Genomic DNA, 26,810 nt, shown 5'->3' with positions numbered 1-26,810 from the left:
GTCTACTCTGGAGTTGCAGCATCACTTCACAACATGCTACACTCTTAGGTATGTTAAGCAGCGCCTATTTATCTGAGCTTAGTGTTGATAGAAAGTGTCTGCTGAATTCCATAGGGCAACATATGAAGTGAGGAGATTTATTCCTCATAACACTACAGGTAGATATCAACAACACAAACTAATAAGTATATATGCATGCTTAGGATGGAGCATACAGAACAAGCAGAATTTTTGTTGTATTAAGAAAAGGTCAGGACTGTAGTATTATAATCCATGGTATGCACAAAATTGATCTTTTCATAGTACTACATTCATTGTTGTCATCAGCATAAAAAACTATAGTATTGAAATGCTTGGTTTTTTCAGAAACTTCGCTTGCAATAGTCAAAGTAATTGTCATGTCAAATCTGTTCAACAAAATTGATAATCTAGAAGTCCATCATATGATGACTCGAAATACCTAGAGACAGAAAATTTAATCACCACTTTAGAGACCAGGACTCACTCATCAAGAAAACACCTTATTTATGCAACAGATCATACATAGTCTCATGTCTGTCATTTAACCACCACAGATTGTTCATACTTGAAATTTTAAGGATACACAACCATACTTAGATCTCCCTCTACATCACCACCAGGACTTGCATTAACTTGACCACCAGTAACTAAAAGCCATAGTAATTGGCAAGATTTGCATCTAGCCAAACTTACAGAGCTAGTACTGCTTGTTGGTCTTCTCGGCGACATGCCCAGCACTTGCAGTCGCGGCATCTTGGTCAGTCTCGGCGACATGCCCAACACTTGGCTCCGACACCGCTCCGATGCCGCCGACTGACGTACGAGGGCGACCACGGTCGGAACCTGCCTGGACTTGCTGGCCATCGCCTGATTTCGCTCCCCCACCCGCTGCTCCGCCTGCAGGTATATATACCAATAAAATGAGGTAAAATGAAAACCAACAGAGCACTTTCTGTATTACCAGAACAAAACTAAAATTCAAACAATAACATGGACCTTGGTATGGAAACAATTCTGCAGGTATATACCAATAAAATGAGGTGAAATGAGAACCAACGGCACAATGTCCAAAAAAGGCCAGCAGGATGAAGCTATAGCCAGCTAGCTATGCACCATCGGCTAACATAAGGAGCGACACAACAGTTGTTGTGCTACCACAAAAGAATTGGGATTCAAACCTAACGTAGCCCTTGTATCGAAATAAAAACGCTAGCAGAGTGATGCTTGCTGCTTGATCCTTGTTACTACATGGCGATTCGGTGTCATCGCCCGTCCTGAATCCTGAGTGCAAAGAGGACCCGCTGCTCTAGCGAGTGGACTAACGGAAAAGAGACGATTAAGGTTCTAATTACTGCCACACAAAACCCACAATGCTTTATTTCGGGTGGAGATGCTCTAATCATCCTTTTCCTCCTTTTACTAATGCTCTTGACCATGTACAACGCACGCATTCTACCATCAAAATGAAAATATAGCACCAACAAACATATTGCTAACCACCGACCACATATTGGACAAGAACGAACAGCAACCAAATCAAACAGATTTGCAAGCATACGACAGAACCGTATATATAGCAAGTAATGAAAGATGAGCCTATTTATTTCGAATCATCCCCTCTCAAGATCAGAATCCACTCAAATCTCAATCTGCTGCCAGCCAAGATCGGGTCAAGGTTCGCAGCACGCGAGGGAGGAGCTGAGGCGGGCAGAGGGGAGGGGAGGGGTTGGATTCATACCTTGACGGATTCATACGCACGGCCGATCTGCCGACGGCCTTGGCGAGGACGTAGAAGAGGGAGCCGACACTGCAGGCCGCCGCCACCCACAGGTACGCCGCGCCGCCCCCGCATGCCGTGTACGCGCCTGCACACACGGAAAAACAACGATCGATTAGTGACCAGGAAGGAAATCAGATGGCGATTCGAGATCAGGAAATTGGCGCGTAACACGGAGGGGGCAGGGCGGGGTGCTTACAGAGGATGAGGAGGGAGCGGGCGGCGGACACGGGCGGGAGGTCGACGAGGGAGGAGCGGAAGTGGAAGCCCCTGGCCTGGGCGAGGACGCTATGTGCGGAGGCGTGGTGGACGCCGGCGCGGAGGAAGTTGGAGAGGAGCGCGGGCGGGAGGAGCAGGTCGAGGAGGACGATGAGGAGCGTGAGTGGTATCTGGCTGTTGAGGTCGCTGCCGGGGTTGGGGGATAGCGATGGGGAGGGCGCCGCGGCCGAGAGGACGGGAGGCGGATGAGAGGGCCGAGCGGTGCGAGTGTGAGGGGAACGCCGGTGGACAGCATGGGAGGGAGTGGGGTGGGGGCGGCGGCGCGTCGAGATCCAGAGGGAGGGAGTGGGGTTGGGGACGGCGGCGCATCGAGATCCAGGAGGAAGTGCGGGGCTGAGAGGGTGAGAGCGCTAGGGTTCGCTGCACGGGGAGAGAGAGAGTATCTCGCGGTGGGTGGGTGAGAGGGTGAGGTGCCGGCCGTTGGATCCAGGAGCATCCGACGGTAATTTATCCACGATCCGCGTGAGAGGCCCCTGAACCAATCAGAACGCAGTATACACGTATGATATTTTGACCATTTAAATTGGTCGTAATCGACTAAAAGTAAGATGCTAAATCATGTTAGCTATTTTATTATGACCTGAAAAATTGAAAAAAAAAACTTCACATTGTGTCAGCAAATTTGACTATAGTTTACAGGAATAATCACAAATTGAAATAAGACAAATATTTTTTTAAAGAGTTATGAGAAATGAGTTCTTTTAAATCATTTTTTCATTTTTTGAGTGTCCAAAATGAGTTCTTTTGTGAAGGACCTACCATATATTTGTTACAAATTTGGACCAAATTAATTTTTTAAAATATTAGGACATATTTAATGCACAATTGACCAAATGGTTGGGTGTCAAAAGATTTGATCCACCTTTGGTCAAAAAAATAAATTTCAGCCGATTCAGTAGGAAGCGGGTAAAATTTGAACTGCAGCTGCCTCATAGTTTGCTCTTTATTTTTTCTAAAAATCATTTTTAGGTACATAAGTATCTATTTAATAAGAGAAACACAAAAGGTTTTCCAAGATTCAACCACTAGCTAGGAACGGTCATGCCCGCCGTTTTGACCGCATTTTGAAACGGGCATAAAAAATTCAAAAAAATCAAAAAATTGGGAAACCTTCGCATTGTATCATTATATGTGGCCAAGTTCCCAGGAAAAATAACAAACTTGTAATACGACAATTTTTTTAAAAAAGTGTTCTAAGAAACGAGCTATCACGTGTGGAGATCAATGGCTTTCAAGCCAAATGATCAATCTTATGGCCACATTCATGGCATAGTTTGTTCAAATGATCTCATCACAAGGGTGCATATTGGAATGGCAAACAATGTTGCCTAAGGAAGTTTTCATTTTCTTTGGAGGAAAAAACCATTTTCCATTTTTCGAGTGCCCAAAAGGAGGTTTTTTTGTGAAGGACCTCCCAAATAATTGTGGCAAAATTGGACCAAATCATTTTTATAAAATACTAGGCCATATTTAATGCACAATTGACCAAATGGTTGGGTGTAAAAAGTTTTGATCCACCTCCCGTGAAAAAGACAAATTTCCGCCGATTCAGTTGGAAGCGGGTCAAATTTAAACTGTAGCTGCCTTGTAGTTTGCTCTTTATTTTTTCCAAAAATCATTTCTAGGTACATAAGTATCTATTTAATCAGAGAAACACCAAAAAAATTCCAAGATTCAACCACTAGCTAGGAACGGTCATTCCCGCCGTTTTGACCGCATTTTGAAACGGGCATAAAAAATTCAAAAAAAACAAAAAAATGGGAAACCTTCGCATTGTGTCATTATATGTGGCCAAGTTCCCAGGAAAAATAACAAACTTGTAATACGGCAATTACTTTAAAAAAGTGTTCTCAGAAATGAGCTATCATGTGTGGAGATCAATGGCTTTCAAGCCAAATGATCAATCTTATGGCCACATTCATGGCATAGTTTGTCCAAATGATCTCATATTGTGCACAAGGGTGCATATTGGAATGGCAAACAATGTTGCCTAAGGAAGTTTTCATTTCCTTTGGACGAAAAAACCATTTTCCATTTTTCTAGTGCCCCAAAGGAGGTTTTTTTGTGAAGGACCTCCCAAATAATTGTTGCAAAATTGGACCAAATCAATTTTCTAAAATACTAGGACATATTTAATGCACAATTGAGAAAATGGTTGGGTGTAAAAAGTTTTGATCCACCTCTCGTGAAAAAGACAAATTTCCGCGATTCAGTTGGAAGCGGGTCAAATTTGAACTATAGCTGCCTTGTAGTTTGCTATTTATTTTTTCCAAAAATCATTTCTAAGTACATAAGTATCTATTTAATCAGAGAAACACCAAAAAAATTCCAAGATTCAACCATTAGCTAGGAACGGTCATTCCCGCCGTTTTGACCGCATTTTCAAACGGGCATAAAAATTCAAAAAAATCAAAAAATTGGGAAACCTTTGTATTATGTCATTATATGTGGCCAAGTTCCCAGGAAAAATAACAAACTTGTAATACGGCAATTATTTAAAAAAGTGTTCTCAGAAACGAGCTATCATGTGTGGAGATCAATGGCTTTCAAGCCAAATGATCAATCTTATGGCCACATTCATGGCATAGTTTGTTCAAATGATCTCATATTGTGCACAAGGGTGTATATTGGAATGGCAAACAATGTTGCCTAAGGAAGTTTTCATTTTCTTTGGACGAAAAACCATTTCCATTTTTCGAGTGCCCAAAAGGAGGTTTTTTTGTGAAGGACCTCCCAAATAATTGTTGCAAAATTGGACCAAATCAATTTTCTAAAATACTAGGACATATTTAATGCACAATTGACAAAATGGTTGGGTGTAAAAAGTTTTGATCAACCTCTCGTGAAAAAGACAAATTTCCATCGATTCAGCTGGAAGCGGGTCAAATTTGAACTGCAGTTGCCTCATAGTTTGCTATTTATTTTTTCCAAAAATCATTTCTAGTTACATAAGTACCTATTTAATAATAAATACATGGTTTGGTGGCGATGCGTCGAGGTTTGGGCGGTGGCCGAGGGCCCCAACTCTAGAGCGCGTAAACTCGCATGCCCGCCGCGTGGTCACCACGTGATCGTGACGTCGCCATGTGTTCTAGGCGGCCTAGGCATGTCTAGTGGGTTGGGCACTCCCCAGGTAGGTGCTAGGAAGAAAATTACAACATAAGATTCTCACGAGGAGACCGATCGATGCTCAAACATGAATTAACAGCCAAGTGTTTGATTAGCGGTACGGGAAATGTACATGGCTAATATGCGTGAGTTTTGGCTGAGGATGATCAGTTACTAAGAAGACCGTCTTCACAAATTTTCAGCTCAAAAGGAGGAGCCTAGGTGGTACTTGATTTGCAAAGTACCACACTGGACATAAATACGAATGTTGAAGCTGGGCTCAAAATAATGAATGGATTGAGTTGGCATTTGGTGGAGGATGGTTATTTGGGCATAAGAAAGCACTATAGAAAATGGATACTATTTGGACATGCCAAAGTGGTACTTCCTTCACAGAGTGTTATTCTGAACATAATAGGAAAATGAATATTGTTGAATTATTTTTGAACTAGGCAAGGAAGGTTTTTTACATATTTGACAAAGATATGACCCAAAGAATTTATGAGATTTTTTTGGGAATTTTGGGAATGACAGAAATATAGGTTGCTTCACAACCTGGGGCAAAAATTGCCACATGGACATGACACAGAGGCAAAATTGATGAGGTGGCGCCTAGTCATAGCAACCCACCACAATTTACAAGGTTATGACCATCTATATTGGTCATGATCAGCTAGAAATAAGGCAGCGGACCCGTGCTATCTGCTTTATGACCATTTCGTGTAAGGAAATTACGACCTTTCTGACCAAAATGGTCGTTATAGTTTAGGGTTTGGAGCCCCCCGAAAAACTTTTGACCAATTGGTCTGAAATGGTCATAGATCTATGACCAATTCTTCCAGGGTCACTGACAGAAGGTCACTAGTTGACATATTTCTTGTAGTGTAACTTCACTTAATTCCGTCAACCGTCGTGCCTCCCACGACCTTCGCCTCCCTCGCACGGTCGCGCCCTTTGAGACTTCGACCGGCTATAAATGAGCAATTTTTTGCCTACTCCGCATGCATGATACTCCCTCTGGTCCTTTTTACTTCCGTCAACCGTTTGCAAAGTGTTTGACCAAATTTATACTAAAAATATCAATATCTACAATACTGATTATAATGAGCATAAGAAATACTATTAGATGAGTTAGATGAGTTAAAGATTCTAATCCTGAACTAACCCTGAAGTAACTCTAGCGAAAGAGGTGTTTGGATGACAGGGTTAGATGGAGCGCGGATACGGCGAGGTGCCTTCATGGGCGGTGCGAGAGGGAGGGAGGGAGGGAGAGGACGAGAAGCTTCGAGGAAGTGGGGAGGGATCGGCTGCGGGGAGAGCGAGAGAAAAATGTGTTTTTTAGTGTCCCGAGAAGAACTACTAACCCAAATAAGCACCTCTCGGGTGGGTTAGATTTTTTTGGGTTAGTTGAGTTCAAACTAACCCAAACTAACTCTAACACATGGATCCAAATAGGGCCAAGGTTAGCTATTAGAGTACTACTACCTCCCTTCTAGTTTAAAGGGATCGATTCAAAAATTTCACCTACTCTTAGCAAGATAGTGGCAGTGGAATAGTTTTTGTAGTTCTTCACAAAAAAATGTGTTTACCAATGCATGCATGAACACTAATTACTCTAACCCCCCTCTCTTCTTTAATTCTTTGCCACATCAGCATGTTTGCTATTCCCGTGTGCATGATACCAGCTAAGATACCACCATTATGGCCAGCCTTAATCATCGCATGCAATAATTTAGTGCACCTTGAAATATGAACATGTGTGGGGCGTGTATGTTTTTAATGACTTGAGACTATACCTAGCCCGGCATGCAAGATGAGACTTATTATACACCGTTCCCCATACCTGCAGGAAGCCCGTTCGTCTCCAAATCTTTTCCTCTCCATGTGTGGAAACAATATGCCTGCCAGACTCTCCTTCTCCCTCCGGCGGTCCCACCACTCCACCCCGTGTGGAAAAAATCTGCATGCATGACTCTCCTCCCCCCGCGCACGTCCAATCTGTTGTGACCAGCAATATTTCCACCCCTTCCCTCCCCCGTAATTTACTCCAAGAAATATGCCCACGTAGCTGTTACTTAACTGCAGGTGCATTGGATCACTGACATATGGGCCCAACAGGGGTCTGGCCCACATGTCAGTGAGGCAACTGGACCTGCAGTTAAGTCAGTGCAGCTTAGTCCATATCTTACGTAGGTGTGCCATTGCTCGCTATAAATACTGCGCCTCCCACGACATCGCTATCTCCCCCCCCCTCACGTTCACGTTCATCGCTATCTCCTCCCCCTCCCTCTCACGCCGACCACCATGGCATCGCCCCTCCCAAGCCCTAGGCGCCCCTCGCTGCACCGCGCGGACGATCACGCATCGCCGTTCCGTTCCTCGCCGCCACTAGTCGAGGAGGACGCGTCGGCGTTCCGCTCCTCGCCGTGACGCGTCGAGGTGGACGCGTCGCTGTTCCATTCCTCGCCGCCACTAGTTGAGGAGGACGCGTCGGCGTTCCGCTCCTCGCCGCGACGCGTCGAGGTGGACGCGTCGGCGTTCCCAATCTTGCCAGCATGCGAGTCGGAGGACGCGTCGGCTCCCCGCTACGAGGAGAACGCCGCGCCGCCCGCTGAGCCCCCCAGCCTTGAGGAGCTTTGGAAAGAAATGGATGTCGCCTTGTGGGAGGCTTTGCCTCCAGCAGAGCGCGCCAAAATAGAGGCGGAGAAGAAGGCCGAGGAAGAGACGCGCACCACGGAACAAGCTGCCTGGGAGGCCTATGTCGCGTCCGAGAGAGTCAGGCAATTGGCTCTTTGGCAGAAGGCTCATGCGAGGGCCGTGAGGGTGGCGGAGGACGCCCGTGCCGACGTCCTGAGTGCAGTCGGGCCCAAGCGCCTCATCTACGCTTGGCGGTACGTGGACCAGGTGCACGCTTCCAGCGAGGAGGAGTACCTGTTGGCGCCGGATCACCACACCGGTGAGATCGCGCTCGCCCGCTGGCAAGCTGCCAATCAGCACCTCGCGAGTTGCGAGGCTGAGGAAGAGGCGTTGTGTCAGTGCGCTGGGAAACGGCCGCGCACCAGGGCACTCCTGGCGCGCCGCAAGCGCTCCTCCGAGCGTCGTGGCTTTTAGTAGGAGTATAATTTTTGTTTCGTAAGGCAATCTCATTAGTTTTGGGACGCAAATGACAAATCCCGAACGTTCAGGAATTATTAGCGTCCTTAATTAAGTATGTAAAAGGGAAAGTTTGGAAATCTTGTGTATTCGTACGCATTTTGCAAGTATGTGCATATAGCATAAACTTTACTATATACTATCGCACTACACGTCTCTCTCTATATATGCTTGCAGACTGTGCTACTCCCTCCGTCCAGGTCAATAAGTCATCTTTGGTTGTGCACCGTGACGAAGAAGGAGGGAAGACTTGTACACCTAGACGGAGAGAGTACTACTATTACTTATGTACGTGCAAATGCACGTTTTAACATTACGATGCGGTTTTTGTAAAAGTAGAAAAACAGCACTAGTCAAGCTTGTGAAATGATTCAATGCAAAACAAATGCAAAAATGCTCGTTTGATTGTTTACTTTTAGCTTCCTTATCTGTGGTTATTTCTCTGTCGTACTTTGTACGGAGTATCTCACTGGTCGGAAAGGCATGCAAATTCCCAAACCGCTTCCTACACCCTGTGTCGAATTTTTTGCCTAACAAGTTGTGCCGTGCAATTGGAATTCCAACTTGAGTACCACTACTAGAAGGAGTACCAGGGGCCAGTTCTTTTAGGCTTCTAGATTAGTAATCCCATAACTACTACCTCCGTCCTGGTTTATTGCTCCCCATTGTAATCTGTGTCAAATTTTGATCATAAATTTAACTAATGAAATGTTAGTGCATGTCACATGCACTAACATTTTATCAGTTAAATCTTTGGTCAAAATTTAGCACAAATTACAATGGTGAGGAATAATCCAGGACGGTGGTACTACTAGTAGTAGTTTAGAAGCCCAAATAAATGAGTGAGGTGCCTTAATTTTACTCTCCACTGTGACTAGTCTTATGGGAAAAGCTGGGGAAGCCGCCAAAAGAACTGGCCCTAGGAGTAGTAGCTAGGGATACTAGGAGTAGTAGCTAGGGATCGAGTGTGCGAGATGAACCGGAGAAAGTAAATGCAGAGAGATAAATGCAAAAAAGACGGAGGGATGTGATGGGTGCTTGTCCGTTTATTTTACCAGGCCATTTATTACTGGGAGTGGTTGGGTTTTGTGATATGACGGCTTTACTGCCGCGCCACGAGCGGGGTGAGACTCCCGTGCAGCGTCGCCCTCTACACTAGTACGACTACATCGGTCGTGGTTTATCCCCCATTGAGTTTGACTGAAGATTTAACTGACAAAATGTTAGTGCATGTCAACAAAAACAATATCGTTGGATTCATATTTGAACATAGTTTTCAATGATACTCCTATAATTTTAGGTGACATGCATCATCATTTATCGTACTATATATAATGTTAGTTCAATTTTTGGTCGTACTAATCTATAGTAAGGTGCCCATGCGTTGCACGGAAGAGTGAAATGCATTGATCGGGGAGTTGTTTATTTTGACAAATGATGTGGGGGTCATCTCATGTGTAACGGGTATCGATAGGTTTGTTCGGATATTATTTCATCACAAGAGCTCACAAACATCCGGGTGAAATAGATAAAAAAGTATCTTTTGCAAACAAAAGCGTTCAACTGTTCAACCTGCATCCAAAACTTGTAAAGAAATAACTCTTATTGTGCTTTGCATGAAATGATCTTCAAGAATTAGTTTTTGAGTATCCATTGTTATACATGTTGGCTACAGATGACATGGCACTTTCTTATAGTCGACAGTTGGATATACTATTTAAGTATTAACCATGCCCTTATACACCTAGACGGAGGGACTAAATCAGGATGACTTGGAAGGGGGCAGAGGATATGTAAGAAATGGTTCATCATAAGTCTTTCACCAGTATTGTAGTAAAAATTCATACATGGAAGATTCTAGACTAAACCATAAATGGATACACTTTTATTCATGCGTGATACTCCAATAGAGCAAGATCATGCATGGAAGTCTCCACATGCTTAGACAGCGGATTACATTGAGCGAAGACTAATGATCAACATTTAACTTGATAATGCAGATGTCCAGGTGAACCTCCTTGGAGTCCCCGTGCACATCGTTGGGGGTCAAATAATACCGTGCGTCTTCCATGTCCACATCGGCGGGAAGGTCCCAGCTCGGCAGAGTCCAAGTCAGCTTGACGTAGCCAGTGTCGCCGCCCACGTACCTCCGAGGGATAGTAATAGTGAGCACGCACCCGTACATCGGCCTCGTGTCAGTGTCAGCGGCGTCGCCCCTGACGCACACTACAGAGATGTGGCGGCGGCCAGCGCAGGCCTCACCGGTGGCCACGATCAAGAGGAAGACGCTGCCGTCCTCCTCCGAGACTAGCAGGCGGCGCTGATCCTCCAGCGACTCCGGCATTGTGAACGGGTAGCACGTCTCATACTTGATGTTCTTCGCCAAGGGCTAGTAGTGATCGCCGCACGCCCACGTCAGGTGATGCACGATGTCTGCCGGCGAGCCCCAAAACGGCACCGGGCACTCATAGAAGTAGACGAAGGGCTCCTTGGAGGCATCGACCAGGCCGTCCATGAAACGGGAGTGGCCGTAGGGGACGTTCCACCAGTTGAATATATGAGCAAGTTACTACGAGATTTACTACAAAATAAATCATGACGGCTATAACAGAGATTAAACTAATCATGCGGACTAGCATAGTAGATGAACAGATCGAATCTAGGACACAGACTAGAAACATGAATTCTACCACGATTTCGAACAGGAAGGACAGAAACACATACGATGCAGCGGGAGCAGCACCATTGGCGTTGAGGCTGTCGCCCATGTCGTTGAGGAAGAGGTTGCAAAGGTCGGGGAAGAAGTCGTCGTCGGTGAAGTCATCGCTGCTAGTAGTTGCGAGAGTGCGCTCCCCAAATTTCAACAGCGCCCGCCGAATGGAGCGCAGGAGGGAGTGGCTGTAGGGGATGTTGCGGCCGCTGAATGGAGCGCAGGAGTAGCCCACGAAGCAGTAGATGGTGCTCCTCCCTAGTCTCTATTCTTATCTCTATCTCTACTACTCTTCTTTGTTTTTTATAATATACTAGTTGTAGTTGTCAAATCGAATAGTACTGCGCCGTCCACTGCACGCCCGGCTAAACACGCCTCCTCGCCTACATCAAACCCCTCCGTTAAACCCGCATGCAAACCAAGAAACCTATTCCGGCCCGCGGGAGGAAATTTGCCGGTTGCCGTTGGAGAATAATAGAGTCACGTCCAATCCATTTGAGTTAATTGCGTGTATGATTCTCCCTCTATAAAAAGTTAATTGCATCCTTAATCTTGTATTCTAAGCACTCTGTGGGTTCCACTGTCAGTACAGTGTACATGACTTGCAGGCTGGCTACAGATTCGTACAGAAAGTTAAAAAGAAACAAATCCATGACTTGCAGGATTGGAGTTAGCACCGATGGCGGTTTGTAGTCGTTCCACGCTCGGGCATTGAAGTTTGTAACTATTTTAGATTAGAACATACTACTCCTCCGGTACTAGTAGTAGAGCAGAGTCCTACTCCACTACTCCTACTCTACTCAAGCAAGTTAGGGCATAGTAGCAGGTACTGTAGGGAGTACCAGTACTGTGATCATTGAAGCAAGTTGTCTGACTTCGATATGACCCTACGCTGCTGGTATGTGTCTCGTAAGTCAAGCGGCGTGCTGTAGTCATCATCACCTGTCCACTTCCCGCAGCACATATTCGCTTCTCCATCTTTGTCCGCTCTTCCATCCCCGCTAAGGCGCCTCCCCCCCCTCGTCCAATCTTCCATCCCCGCTAAGGTGCCTGCCCCCTCGTCCGAAACCCAAGCACTAACAATGGCAGAACTGAGTAGCGTCCGTCGAAAGAGTGGCTGGAATTCGCTCCCCACAGAGGTAATCAAGCTCATTGTTTCGCATGTGGACAATCTCAGTACCATGCCGCTCGCCGCGTGCTCGTCGGGGCTGTACCGTTTACTCAAAGCCCTCAGGTCGGAGCTTTTTAAGCCAGCTCCTTGCTTGCTGATGCCGCCTGATCTTAAGAAACTGCGTGTCATGCAGCATAACGATCATAGGGTGGCGAGCATCAACCCCCTTGAGTGTGATCCGATCCCCGTCACCCTCAACTACATTAACGGTATGTACTGGGTCGGCATGAACACGTCTTGGATGGTGCTCGTCGACGGTCGCGGCAGCTGGATACTCGTGGAGGTCTACACCCAGCGATTGATCCCCCTTCCTTCGATTAACACTGCACTGCTTTGGCACCGCGGCCCACAATACTTGGAATCTTACAGTATCCAACATTATACCAAGTTTGATTTGCTCAAGGTTGTAATCTGCCAAGCACCCACAAGATCTGCGAATTATAAAGACTTCAGGCTAATTGCGTTCTTCAACCACGGTCTCGCCTATCTGACAGGTCAGTGCGGTAAGTGGATAAATCTGCACGTCCATCGCAGGATCATACATCCTCCATGGTTCTCTGATGCCATTGAACACAAGGGCTTCATTTACGCTGTCGACTCCTTCTATGGCTGGACGTATTGCTGGCCTACCCCAGTTATCGCTACAAACGGCTGTTACAGCAGTATGTTACTTTCCTATGATATCATGATGGCTTGCTTATATTACCGTCAACATTTACTAAAAAAATATTCATGCTCATAACATGTTGTTCTTAAGATTGACTACATCAAGAGCCCTTTTTTTATTTGACTCCAACTTTTTTTTAGGGTTATTTGACTCCAACTTGATATGATGTTGTAGGCCGCCTGGTGTCCCTACCCTTCCTAATCCCATAACCTTTCAAAGAAAAGCCGCATGACAGTTGCAGGTGGTTCCTGGCTCGATCAGACGACGGCGAACAATTGATGATCGTTCGCACGTACCGGACATGTTGTTTCGCGGAATACAATCACAGTCACTGCAAGGTCTTTGAGCAGGATCCGAGCTTCTCTGGGCCTTCAGGAATTTTTGACTGGAGGTTGGTAAGTAGCCTTGGTACACGCTCTCTGTTTGCCGGACTGAATTATCCGATTAACCAGGAGATAACCGACGGCAAGGATCATGATGGCAGCGCGGTTTCGTTCATCAGGCAAAAAACTGTGTGTACACAGCGTACCATGCGTCTCTGCATGCACCATACCCTGATATGTGCCGCCACGCTCTGCAGCCCAAAGTAGGAGAGAGGGTCGCATGTATCAGACTTCGACCTGCTGGCTGGAGTTTCCCCCGTCAGGCACCCATTTGGTTCAAGCCGTCAGCCAATCTCCACAGCTTAATAAATAGTAACGTCTAACTGAGCCAGTTAGTTAGATGCGTACACTTTGTGTAGTAGGATCTCTATTTAGTTTGATGCACACACTTGTTCTTTTTTGGTAGCCCTTTTGTAATGATGGTTGATGTTTGGTTTGGAAGAGAGAGCTATGTCTTCACTCTTCTAGCCTGCTTACTGCTTCTGATGCACCCCCAGCCCTGGTTGCTGCTGCTGCTGCTGTTTTCAATGTACAATCAGTAGTATATTTCGTCTGTTGGTTGAATAAATGTGTTGTTAGAATGACAAACACAATGTTTTGGAAGTCGTTGCACGTTTCGACCCTTTAGTGCCCCGTACCGTACGTAGCGCATACTATTTTTGTACAAAACACATTTTCCACTTGTTGATAACATGCAACCCACTGATGAAGGCCCAATAGAGAAGCCCATAATTAACTGGAAGGGAGGCTCTCACATGAATCCGGCCCAGGTACATGCTCATGGTCCCCTAAACATAAATAAGTAAATAAATAAATAAAGCTAAATGCTCATGCACCAGTTCTTTAAATTCACGATTTAACAGGAAGATATTCTTTCCTATGATAGTGTCGTTACATTCAGTCGATATTATTCTTCGGCAAAGATAGCGACCAGTCTTGTTTCTCCTAGCATTTTCTTCCTGCAACCAGCGGACCCATGCAAATCGTAGTCAACGTCGTAAATAGATCCGGTCCATTTTTATTTTTCAATAAGAATGTCCAACCCAGCCCAGCACGTTGGCGACATCACTTTATCCTCCGCCTTGGTGCGCTCGCCGCGGCGCTGCCGTCTGGCCCTGTCAACATAGTTTTTTTTCGAAACGGTCCCTATCAACATAGTGAATCGGGAGAGGACTGTAGTTGTGAGTATGACAGTACGGACCCACCAGGTCCACTCCCGAACACAAGCAAGCGCCTCTTTTACTACTCAGATGAACCCCTCGTTTTTTTACTCTAATCCACCCTGCTGATATCTGGGACCCACATCATTTTCAACGTATAGTCAATTAACGACAGAATTGCACAACTTTTTTTAGTAGTAATTCGGAGGAGCAGGCAAACTGGGTTGTGCGGTCTCTGTGGCCCGTCTAGCAACATGACCGGCCCAGCAGTTTTTTCTTTGGGAAAATAGGTAGCCCATTATTTCTTTTTGAAGAATACCCAAGCTAGGCCTATTTGTTTTCTCCGACTTACTGTGCTGCAAATCTTTCAAGACGAGGAGGGATGCATTCCGGCCTGGCCAAAGAGTATGGTCAGTGTCTGTTAAAAGTAATATCAAAAGGGGTTGAAAATTCCAAAAAAATTATAGCAAATGGGATATTAGTTTCTTTTTTTGTTTTTGTTCTTCACTGATATCTTATACGTATTTCATTGGATTTAACATGACATAGTACTAATTTGTTTTTAAATTTGTTTTAGTATGGCTACTAATTTTTGGATTAAGAATATTTTGTTCCGCAGCAAAAATTTGCGTATTTTCAAAATTTCCCATGTATTTAGTTAATTTTTTTAACCCTGGTACTGACCAGAAAATGGGCAGCAATTCTAAAAATGGAAAATGGGCTGCAATAAATTCCATATGAATTAGAAAATGAGTAAAACTTATAAAAATAATAGCAAATGGGCTGTACACGCCACAGATTTCGAGGCTGACTTGTTTACGCAAGGCTTTGTTAGTCAACACACGATTCTAGCAGCACTGACTGTTGGATGTCCATCCAACGGCCGACGTGTTTCTTCAATCTCTTATCTTCCTGCTCCAGTCGCCTAAACTAGCGCCGGCGGGACTGCCTGCTCCCTCCTCTTGTGGCCCGTTGTGATGCCGCGCAGGCTTCCCCGGCCCACCCTACTCCCTCCGCTGGCCTGGCCGCACGCAATCAACTGCCCCCTTATTACGCGAAAAAATGATTCCTCCCACTGACATCTGAGGCGTACCGGTTGGGAGGCTGACCTGTGGGCCTACTAAGTTGACGCGTACGCAGGGCTTGTGAACTTAGTCAACAAACGATTCTAGCAGCAGTAACCGTTGGATTTGAATCGAACGGTCCTGCTGCTTCTTCAATCGCTGCTCTTCTTGCACCAGCCGCCCAAACCAGTGCCGGCGAGACCGCCTGCTCCTGCCTCCAGCGGCCGGATGTGCTGCCGTTGAGGCCTCATCGCCCCCTACTACTCCCACCGCTAGCCAGGCTCTGCGGCGACGGCAGCCTCACACCGCAGCCGAACTAGTGAACCCTCGTACTCCTCTCCACGTGGGCATCCACTGCCGCGTCTTCCCCGGCTCTGCGTCGTCCCCTTCCTAGGCCTCGCCGTCGTCCACAGCCTTGGTGCTCTCGGCGTGGCGTGGTCAATGCGGTCAACGACCGACTTCCATCGGAAGAGTACTGTACGCGGAGAGGCTGACAGCTGGGTCCACAGCCACAGCCCAGTTTTTTTGTGATTTGCCAATTAAGTCGCTTTGTCACGCCTGTTGGGCTGCAAATCTTTCAAGACAAGAAGAGCTTTCATTCGGCTGGCCGAGAAAATGGCCTATCAGTAATGAGAAATGGGCTGTACATTTTTAAAACACATCAAACCGGTAATTAGTTTCAATTTTTTTTTTCATTTTGAGATTTTAAATTGCATTGATTTTTATGCGTGGACAATTTGTTGGATTTTATATTTATATATATTTATTTTAAAAATCAGTTTGAACGTGACTCGAAATTTCGGGATTAAAAAACAGTTCAGACCGCACCGAAATATGCAAAATTTCGTATAATTTTTTAACCGTGGCCACAATATGGGCTGTAATGCTAACAAAAAGAATATGGGCTCCAAAAAACCCTTAAGAATTAGCAAATGGGCTGTAAATTATTAGAAATAATGGCAGATGGGCTGTATGATGTTTTCCACAGATTTGAGGCTTTCCTAAAAAAAAGGTTGACGCACAAGCAGTGACTGTTGGATGTCCATCCAACGGCCGTCGTGCTTCTTCAATCTCTGCTCTTCCTGCTCCAGCCGCTCAAACAAGCGCCGGCGGGACTGCCTGCTCTCTCCTCCCCGCAGCCGGCTGTGCTGCCGCGCAAGCCTCACCGCCCCACCGTACTCCCATCGCTGGCCTAGCCATCCCTCTACTCACCCACACTTGCTGTTATTCTCCGGCGACGGCAGACGAACCAGTAAACCCTCGTACAGTCGTACTCCCCTCCGCGTGGGAAACAACTGCCGAGTCTTCCTTGGCTCCGTGCCGTTCCCTTCCTAGGCCTCATCGTCGTCCACCGCCCTGGTGCCCTCGGCGCGGCCTGGTCAACATGGTCAATGACCGACATGCATCTGAACTGGATTGTACGTGGAGAGGCTGACAGCTGGGTCACGGCCACACGCAAGGAAATGCCTCCTTATTACGTGCAAAATAATGATTCCTCCACCTGACATCTGGGACCCACCGAAAGGGCCTCTGTATTTCGCGAAAAAAACGTTACCGCCGCTGACAGCTCGGACCCACTAGCTATATCTTCGCTCGCAAGGAAGTGCCTTCTTATTACCCACAAAAAATTGAATACTCCCCCTGCTAGCTAGGACCTAGTATAGTGGGAGGCTGATTTGTGGGCCTACTAAGTAGACGGGGACGGAGGGCTTTGTCAACTCAGTCAATATGCATGATTATAACTCCAGTAACCGTACGATGTCCATCCAACGACCGTAGTGCTTCTTCAACCTCTGGTCTTCTTGCTCCAGCCGCCCAAAGCAGCGCCGGCGTGCCGCATGCTCCTGCCTCCCGTGGCCGGCTGTGCTGCCGCGGAGGCCTCACCGCCCCCTACTATTCCCACCACTGGACAGGCCCTGCAGCGATGACAGCCTCACACCGCAGCCGAACCAGTGAACCCTTGTACTCCTCTCCGCGCGGGCTTCTACTGCCGCGTCTTCCCCGGCTCCGCGTCGTCCCCTTCCTAGGCCTCGCCGTCATCCACCGCCCTGGTGCTCTCAGCGCGGCGTGGTCAACGTGGTCAAGGAACGACTTCCATCGGAAGAGTACTGTACATGGAGAGGCTGACAGCTGGGTCCACGGCCGCAGCAAGGAAGTGCCTCCTTATTACGCGCAAAATAATTATTCCTCCACCTGACAGCGGGGACCCACCGGACATATTTCACAAAAAAAATGTCCCCCCCTGACTGCTGGACCCACCAGCTACATCTTCGCACGCAAGGAAGTGCGTCCGAAAAAAAAACGATTCGCCCCCCTGACTGCTGGGACCCACCAGCTACATCTTCGCACGCAAGGAAGTGCCTGACAGTCGGGACCCACCTGGTCGAAGCGTATGTAGCGTTGTCATTCTGGTCGCGAACGTGTACGTACATACTGGTCGATGTAGAGGCGCGCACCTGTCGTAGTAGAGGCGTGGACGTAGCATGTACACGTACGTACAGCGGCCAGGGTGCAAGAAAGTAAATACGACCACGTACGTACATACGGGCGGGGTCTCGAACGCCTACTCGCGCGTACGTACGGCCAGGGCTCGTGTACATGGTTGGGTCGGAACGGAGAAACATCGTCGTCGTCGTGTTCATGGGGAGCCTATCGGCTGGGTCGGAACGGAATGCGTCGTCGTGTTCATCGGGAGGGCTTGGATGGAACAGCCGATGGAAATGAGGCCTGGCGTACCGCAGAACAGAGGAAACGGCCTTGTGTTCGACCGACCATGTTTAAAACGGGATCCTGTTCATCGGGAGGGGTCTGGCGTACCGCAAAACGGAGGAAACGGACCTCCTACGGTCGAAACGGGGGTCCTGTTGATCGGGAGGGGTGTGGCGTACCGCAAAACGGAGGAAACGGACTTGTGTTGGAGCGCTACGATCGAAACGGGGGTCCTGTTGATCGGGAGGGGTGTGGCATACCGCAAAATGGAGGAAATGGACTTGTGTTGGAGCGCTACGATCGAAACGGGGGTCCTGTTCATCGGGAGGGGTGTGGCATACTGCAAAACGGGACTCCACAGGATACTGTTCATCTCCACCGTCGACCCCCTCCAGCCTCCACGGGCTACTGTTCATCCACCGTCGACCTCCTCCAGCCTCCACCTGCGACGGTTCATCCATGAGCTCCTGCTCATCCAACCTCCACCGCGCGCTACTCCACCGGCTACTGTTCAACCAACCCTCTCCACGGGCTCCTGTTCAACCACCCCTCCACGGGCTACTGTTCATCCAGCCCTCCACCGTCTACTGTTCATCCTGTCCTCCACGGGGTGGTCCTGTTCATCCTGCCCTCCACGAGGTCCTGTTCATCCAGCCCCAACAGGCTCGATCGATCGGGGTCCTGTTCATCAAGAGGCAATACCACGGGGTCCTGTTCATCCACCCCCACCGAGAACTGTTCATCCAAACCCCCCCAGCAACGCTCACTGTTCATCCAGAGGCAGCATCGATCGGCTTCAGTTAACAGCCATCGATCGATCGCTCGGGTTCAGTAACGCGTAGCTTGCAGTGCCATCGCTCGGGTTCAGTTAGCGCCCAACGCCTCGCTCGGGTTCAGTTAGAGCCCAACGCCTCGCACCCACGCGCGTGCGTGTACGAGATAAACGCGCATCGCTCGGCCCCGACCACCCACCGTAACCGGGAACACCCTGATATTTTCCTCGCCCTCGCTTCTACCACGGTTTCTTCCGTCATGGACGGCCCAAAGAATGTCATGTAGCTGCGTCTCCGGCCCGCCCAGGACGAAAAGCCCATTTTCTGTCATGATTTTTTGTCATAGAAGTAGGACCCCACCACATCTATGATGATACCGGGTTTTGTCACAATTATCGTCATAGAAGTATCATAAGTATGACATAATTTTTTTTCGTTCGGCCAAAAAGTTCACGGATGTGTCTTTTTTTGTAGTGGTGGGGGGAGCATGGCGGTGGCAGGCGGTTCAGGGGAGGGCGCGGCGGCGGCAGGCGGTTAGGCGTGTGTCGGGCTGAGAAGATGAACCGTGCGTCAATTTCGGAGGTTGAAGAAGCCCTTCTAAGCATCCATGTTGCATCAAATGGCTCACAAGAGTCGATTGACCCAAATTGCTCCTTCAGATTGCAGGATCCACGTGGCATTCAAGGTCTCGAAGGTAGATTCCGCGTCCGCACCCGGTTTGCGGGCTCGACGAGCGCGCGACCGGCTTCCGCCGCGATAGCCACCATGCGTGCCTCCTCCGCGCGGGCGGAGATGACAATGACACGCTAGTTCCTCCTCGCCGGCGTGCTGGAGCACGCGCTCGTCCTCCTCTTCGTACGCTGCGTGCATAGACGCGGCTCCACCAGCTGCTCACGTGCTTGGCAGTGCAGCGGCATCACGAGGAGGGACTGCAGACAACGTGAGCGGGCGAGCCTTCGGCTTCATGGCATAGGGATGGCGGCGACACGGCGGTGATGGGCGAGAAATTGTTGGCCAGAGCAGGCGGGCACCGGCATGCGCAACGGCGGCGGCGGCATATTGATGAGTGCGCGTATGGGAGCTTGGTTTAGTTTTATACAGGGTTGGTCAAACTTAAAATCAAACCGTACTAGTACATGTAAACATTAGACTTAGGCAGCGCTTTTATTAGTTACCACAGCCACGATACGGAATCCTGTGCAAGCGCATGAACCGCGGCCGCGCGGTCGATCGAACGGTGCATCGCCGTGTCGCGCTCGAAGGACATCCACCGAACCTTTTTGTGTGTGTGAAAACAATCCCCGAATATTACTCAACTTTTTTTTCCTAGAAAAGTTCTTGACGCTACAATATTTCCATATATTTGAATTTAGCTCCAGTTCGTGTTTATTTGGATTTGGACGTTTTAGGTGCGCCCTAGTTTTTTTAATACTGATTTTGTGTGTGTGACTGAGAGAGAACGTGTGTATGTGTCCATATGTGTGTTGTGGCGAAAGGGCAATATGGAGACGGTGTGCGTGTGATAGAGACATAGAGAGGTGTGAATGTGAAAATGATCATGCATGAGTGAGACATAGACGGATGTCGATACGTGTGTATACATGAGAGAACGTTCTTCTATTTTACTTGTGTGTGTGTGTGTGTGTGTGAGAGAGAGAGAGAGAGAGGAGCATCCGTAACACAGCAACTATCTCTCTCGATTCGTCCGTCCCTCGCACGATCGCATGTAACACATGCATCAACGCGCATATTTTGACACCCTCACCCGGCCCCTACCCACCTCAAGGCCCGCACATCGCTCTCTATCTCGCACGCACAATCTCTTCGTGAATACCCTGTTTAGCATGTAGCTTTCCGTCACATGCATACGCACACATTTCTCTCCTTAGGTTTGTTTTCTCTCAATATCTGACACACACACAGCACACACACACCCCCTCCCCCGAGCACACAATTCATCCCCATCCAAGATTATATGGCGACCACTCTCGCTTGTGCTTCTCTGCACCCCAGCATGCACAACACCTCAATCTTCAAAGAGGGCATCAAGGAGATCGAAGACGGTGACCACACTGCGCTACAGAACTCAGGGCTTTGGAAGCAGGATCATGTGACGACGGCTGACTGACTCCTCCCCCCACCCTCTCTCTCTCTTTCGCATTAAATTACCAATCCCTGTCTCCCCCGCACAAAATTATGAATCCCTCAACCCACGAGATCCTTCCCCTCTCGTCCATGTTTTTCCAGCTCTCTCATCAAACCTGTTGTCTCTTCTCCTTCCACGTGTACAGAATCCGGATGCACACGCATCTCACGTATATTACATGTCTCCATCTTTCTCCCAGACCTAACTTCTTCCTCTCTCTTTCTCTCTCTATCCCTCTCTGTTTCGTTAGGTTTGTCTCCTACTCTCTCGTCCACATACATACAATCTTTCCCGCCCTATCTGCTCCATCTTCGCAAGCTCTCTCTACATGTTTCATTCACACATTGTGATATGTTCAAAATGTTGCTTTTATAATGGGTGATGTAGAGTTATTGTTGGTTTTGTTGCATCCTACAAAGTAATAACTATGAAATGCATTTTGATTGTCATTTGACTGGGATTATGTGAGTTTGAGCATGTTGTGAAGTACTATAGACCTCGTATACATCTTGGAATTCGACAATGATTGTAACTATTGAATTGTATAGACCATTACATTCGAAGTCAGTAGCCTACTATATTTATTTCACAATTTCAACAAATGATTAATTCACTACATACTAAGAAAACAAATGTGTACTCCCTCCGTTTTCATTTAAGTCCGCGTATTAGCATTGGTCAAAGTCAAGTTTTGTAAACTCTCAGAAAGTTTATAACAAAAAATATTAACATATACAATAACAAATAAATACCATTAGATTCATTATTGAATGTACTTTCACATCATACATATTTGTTATGGTAAATGTTTATATTTTTCTATAAACTTGGTCAAACTTTAGGAAGTTTGACTTCGGTCAAACCTAATATGCAGAGTTTACTAGTACTACTCCCTAGTTGCTTAGCCGAATCACCCAACACGCCACACGGGGAGTTCAGTGTCACAAAATTTTGAGGTCGGCGGGAAAACCTCCCGCGACCCTGATTCGAGCAGTGGGAAGTTACCATCATAGCCTTCGGAACAGGCCTACGGATGACGGTTGGTAGGGGGCTGTTTTCGTAAATTCAGGTTCACCCTACCCAGCCAACCCCACCCCGGCACCCAGAGTAGTACACCTGAATACTCCCCATTTTCTATCCCCACCGCAAAATAGACTTCTCCACGGCACTGCAGCCTTCGTGCTCCTCCCCTTATACATCGGCGCACTCGTCCACCGCAGCGCATCTGCCTCATCGACGACCTCATACGCCGCACTGGAGCTGGTCCACCGTCGTCGTCGTACACGGAGCCTATTCCCCGGCACCGTCTTCCACGGTCTCGGATCTGCTTCCCGGAAGCCGCCGCCAAGCGCAGAAGCACCACCGTCGTGGACAATGAACTGACTCCCGTTGCCGACAATGTCTCACAGAGGCCGCCGCGACCATCGTTCTCCTCCTCGGTTGGTAATGTGTGTATCGAATCACTTAGCAGTACATGTGCAGTTCCAATTTTGTTCATACCTACCCTTCAAATTTCCTGGGTGCTATTGTTCCCGTAAAAGTAATTGGTTATAGCCTCCATTGTCCAACAGAATATCAGCTTGTAATTGTGCGTCGCTCCTGTATCACACTGTGCTTGGGTAGGTTTTTCATCTGCAACCAGTAGAGTGGCAAATGATGGAAAGTTTGTTAGAACTAGCAAGATGCCCATGCGTTGCATGCATCAAGATGCATTTGTATGAGTAGTTTATCTTGTGGGACAAAAGGATGAACAAGGGAATGCCTTATTTGCAAATTTGGAGAGGGGTGTGGGGTATATTTTTGCAAAATGGCCATTGTTTCCTTCCTATCTGTCAAATATAAATTGGACGGCCTATATTGCAGGATGGCAGGCACACCATCATCACCAACTCTGTTTTTTTATAAGATAAGAAAAAAAGTAGAGAGTAGAGAAGTAGAGATAAATATTAAATATGAAATAAATATAACAGTAGAGAAGAGACTAGAGATAGCAGAGACATCGGGAAAGGATTGCGCGCGCGGGGGAAAAAGTGGCCGGGCGTGCGCTAGTTTTGGCGCGCGGGTCCCGCGCTTTATAAAATCCAACGCCCTCCCACCGCTATGTGCCTTGCCATCGCTCTCTCCCCGCTCTGTGCCTCGCCACCGCTCTCTCCCCTCTCTTTCTCGCCTCGCCGCCGCCGCGCCACCATGCTGCCGCGTCGCCGGGAAACTTGGGGATACCGCGGTGTCCGCGCGCGCCCCTCCGGCGGCTTCTCTGCTGAGATCCAGTTCCGCGGGATGCGCCTCGGCCTCGGCAATTTTGACACCGCCAATGAGGCCGCCCGTGGGTACGACGCGGCAGCGTGGCGCCTCCAGTGGCCTCATAGAACATTGAACTTCCCCAACGTGCCGACGCGGGAGCGGGCACAGGAGCTCGCGCCTCTGCCGCGGCTTATCACCGACGAGGATCGTCACGACAACCAGAGGCGGGAGCACCGTCTCGGCATCGCCGAGATGGACGAGGAAGCCATGGCGCTGTGGCGCCAATGCTTCCCGCAGGACATCATCAACGAGCGCGAGTTCTACGCGCGAGGGCGGACAGGGATAAGAGGAGGGCGGAGTGAGCCGCCTATCGCGAGGACAAGCGTAGGCGAAAAGCGGACGCCCAATTCAACATGAGGCTAGGAGCAGCGTCGCCCTGGGAATCCGACGACGATCGGTATCTTCACGCCTACAGTCAGACTCGGAGGAGGACATCACCGAGGAGGAGTCGGACGACGAGGAGTAGTTGAATAATCTATTTTTTTATCTATGCTGAGAACTATCCTCTGCTCTCTAGTCACTACTCTCTATCTCTACTTCTCGATCTCGGCACTGTAAACGCTTTTTTAAAGCGCCGCGCGTTGCGATTCTGTTGGAGATGCTCTAACATGGCAGATGAGTGCTTTCATGTTGCCCACAAGATGCGCGAGTATTACTAGTAGTATATTTTTCTTGCCATGTTGAGATTTTAAAACGACGAGTGCGAACATGCAGAGGAGCAATGAAGACCAAACACGGGATATTGGGGACATCTTCAAGGAGCGTGGCAAGTTAAAGAGGAGCTGCACCGAACCTGTAAAACAAGCTTTGGTAAGTAACACCCTTTCAATTACTTTCGTTTAGCCTCGTGTTCTTTGATGTGTATATGTTGTAGTTTCTGTTTCTCTTAAGCCTCGTGTTCTTCGATGTGTAATAAGTAGAGTCTTAATCTTCCTAATGCTTTCGTTTTTAGCTTGATGTAGGAAGTGGGTGTTCTCACCTTGTAGTCTATTTTTATATTTTTTTCCTTTTGAATTCACTTCTCCGAGTTCTGTTTATCTGGCTTCTACTAAATGGATCTGGGTTTCTCTGAGTATTGATCTAAAAAAGAAGTAACTTCATGTCAGGATGCAGTTCCTGCGAGGAGGGAAGTATGGTCAACCTCGAGATAATGTTTCCAAAATGAGGCTGGATTACACACAAGGTGCCAGTTCCCTAATGATGTTGGATTAGACACAAGGTGCAAATTCCCAGATGATGCTGGATTACACACAAGCCTGTTGGAGTCATCAGCTGTTCGTGTCCTCGTGGCTCTAGTAAAGGCTGAAAGAAGCATGCAGCAGCCCTTGAGAATGTAGCTGAGTTCCTAAAGAAGCGAAAAGAGCAATCAGATGCTCTCTTCACCCATGCCAAAGAAGAGATGGAAGAAGCCAAAAAGAAGCTAGCAGAGGCAGAGCAGGCTAGGCGTCTCCTGCTATCTAAAACTGTTGTCAATACAAAATTTCCTTCATAATAGCTAGGTTCAAATTTTTATCTAGTCAGCATGCCTGTTGTGATGTCCGTGCATCTACTGATGTGGCACAAAATGTTTTTTTTCGGGTCATGTAATAACAATAATTACTTTCCAAACAATAACAGACGAAGCATTGGACATGGTATAGTTCACGCGCAAGCCCGACATTCCAAGTTCAACTTCCACATCAAACTCATGTTCACAGATATCTGCACATTCATACATAATGTCCACAACCATGATTCACTTCAAAGCCAAAAAAAATTGAGGAGAGTTATAAATAAAGAAAAACCTCTAGTCCCAGCTACTAGTGCGAGCACAACAAGTCAAGACCATGCGTAATTAATTATATTTTGGTCATTTTTTGTGTTCTAAAATGCCGGCCGGCTCGCGGAATTACGTGTTGCCGGCACACGCACGGATTCAATGAAGGCAGGCGGGACAGTCTGGAGCCAGTTGCATGCGGCGAGGAGGCGTGTTCAGCCGGGCCTGCAGCGAGTGGGCCCCTCTTGGCCGGCGCGTCGGTTCAATGCCTGCGCTATGAGAGGTCGCGTCCGTGTCAGAGCAATCACTCCCTCCAGTCCTTTTCTATTTGGGTATAACAAAATCTCGTTTTCCATTCACATTTTACAAGTAAAATTCGGGGACAAACTTTGACCCAAAATACGATGGGGACTAGTAAACCAGAACGGAGGTTGTAGTTTTTTTTATCAAAGAAGGGTTTCCCCTTCCGATTTTCATTACTGAAAACCAACATCTAAATCTAAACCATAGTATTTGCCCTAGAACTACCAGGTTCAACATCTCGCAACATAAACCCATACAACCATACGCCAATGAGGTACGTAGTACTATGAATTCCATTTTCGCTCCATACCAATCGTTCTAAAAACTACCACTACTGGAATCAGCAGATTTGCTGTCTGCCGACTCTTTGCCGTCAGCCAGTGGACGGCAAAGGAAGGCTTTGCCATCAGCCACCAGAAAGCGGACGGCAAAGAGGCAGCGGACGGCAAAGATAGGGTTTGCCATCAGCCGTATCTTTGCCGTCTGCTAGCTGACGGCAAAGAGGTGGGTGGCGGGCTTACGAGGACAACCTAATGGCCAGTTTCTTTGCCGTCTGCTCGCGGACGGCAAAAATTCTTTGCCGTCCACCAGCAACGGCAAAGAGAATGCACACCACGCGGATCGATCACACGGATCGATGACATGGCATGATCTGCTCCACACATGCATCTCCACAACGCAAAACTGATGCGGCCCATCCCACGCCCCCCACCCACTCTCTCTATCCCTTATCCTCCTGAGAGGCACCCCCACCACGATATGTCTCCCTTCTCTCTCATACGCCTCTGCTCCCCGCCTCTCATCGCCCCAGCCGGCCGCCGTCCCCTTTCGGCCACCACCTTGCCCGCCGGCACGGCCCCTTCTCTCTTCTCCCCCGACGCCGCCGTGCCCGACCCCGTCCCCGTTTGCCCCGCCGGCCCGGCCCCCATCGCCCCCTTCCAGCCACCACCTTGCCCGCCGGCGCAGGCCCCGTCTCTCTTCGCCCCCGACGCCGCCATGCCCGGCCCCGTCCCCTTTTGCCGCCGCCGGCCCCGGCCCCCATTGCCCCTTCCGGCGACCACCTCGCCCGCCGGCGCCGGCCCCTTCTCTCTTTGCCCATGACGCCGCCGTGCCTGGCCCGGTCCCCGTTTGCCCCTGCCACCTCGAGCAGCGGCGGCCTGCAGCAGCTCTGCCCGCAACCAAGGGTGCTGGGTGCTGGCCCTCATCGAAGGGAGGGGTCGCAACCGGATCCAGCGCCCGGATGAGCGTGGTGAGCTCCGGCGCAGCCGCGGGCGGATTGGAGCTCCTCGTTAAATCAAATCTCTTGTAATTTGTTTGTGTATACTGTAG

At 48.3% G+C, this 26,810-nt stretch overlaps 1 protein-coding gene across 1 annotated transcript; it reads right to left on the bottom strand.

The window, feature by feature from the left end:
- Positions 1-501: 501 nt before the first annotated feature.
- LOC109781102 (uncharacterized) lies at positions 502-26,479 on the bottom strand. Its single transcript, XM_073511982.1, has 4 exons — positions 26,321-26,479; positions 1,998-2,427; positions 1,760-1,886; positions 502-918 (listed from the first exon to the last, which is right to left on the bottom strand). Exons 1-4 carry the CDS (start codon positions 26,477-26,479, stop codon positions 780-782), a joined length of 855 nt encoding a protein of 284 aa, XP_073368083.1. The 3' UTR covers positions 502-779.
- Between the last annotated feature and the right edge of the window lie 331 nt (positions 26,480-26,810).

Source organism: Aegilops tauschii, chromosome 3 (assembly GCF_002575655.3).
Source record: "Aegilops tauschii subsp. strangulata cultivar AL8/78 chromosome 3, Aet v6.0, whole genome shotgun sequence".
In the NCBI taxonomy this organism is placed as follows: domain Eukaryota; kingdom Viridiplantae; phylum Streptophyta; class Magnoliopsida; order Poales; family Poaceae; genus Aegilops; species Aegilops tauschii.
Note: the sequence above shows the minus strand (reverse complement) of the source record. Positions and strands in the feature narration are given on the sequence as shown.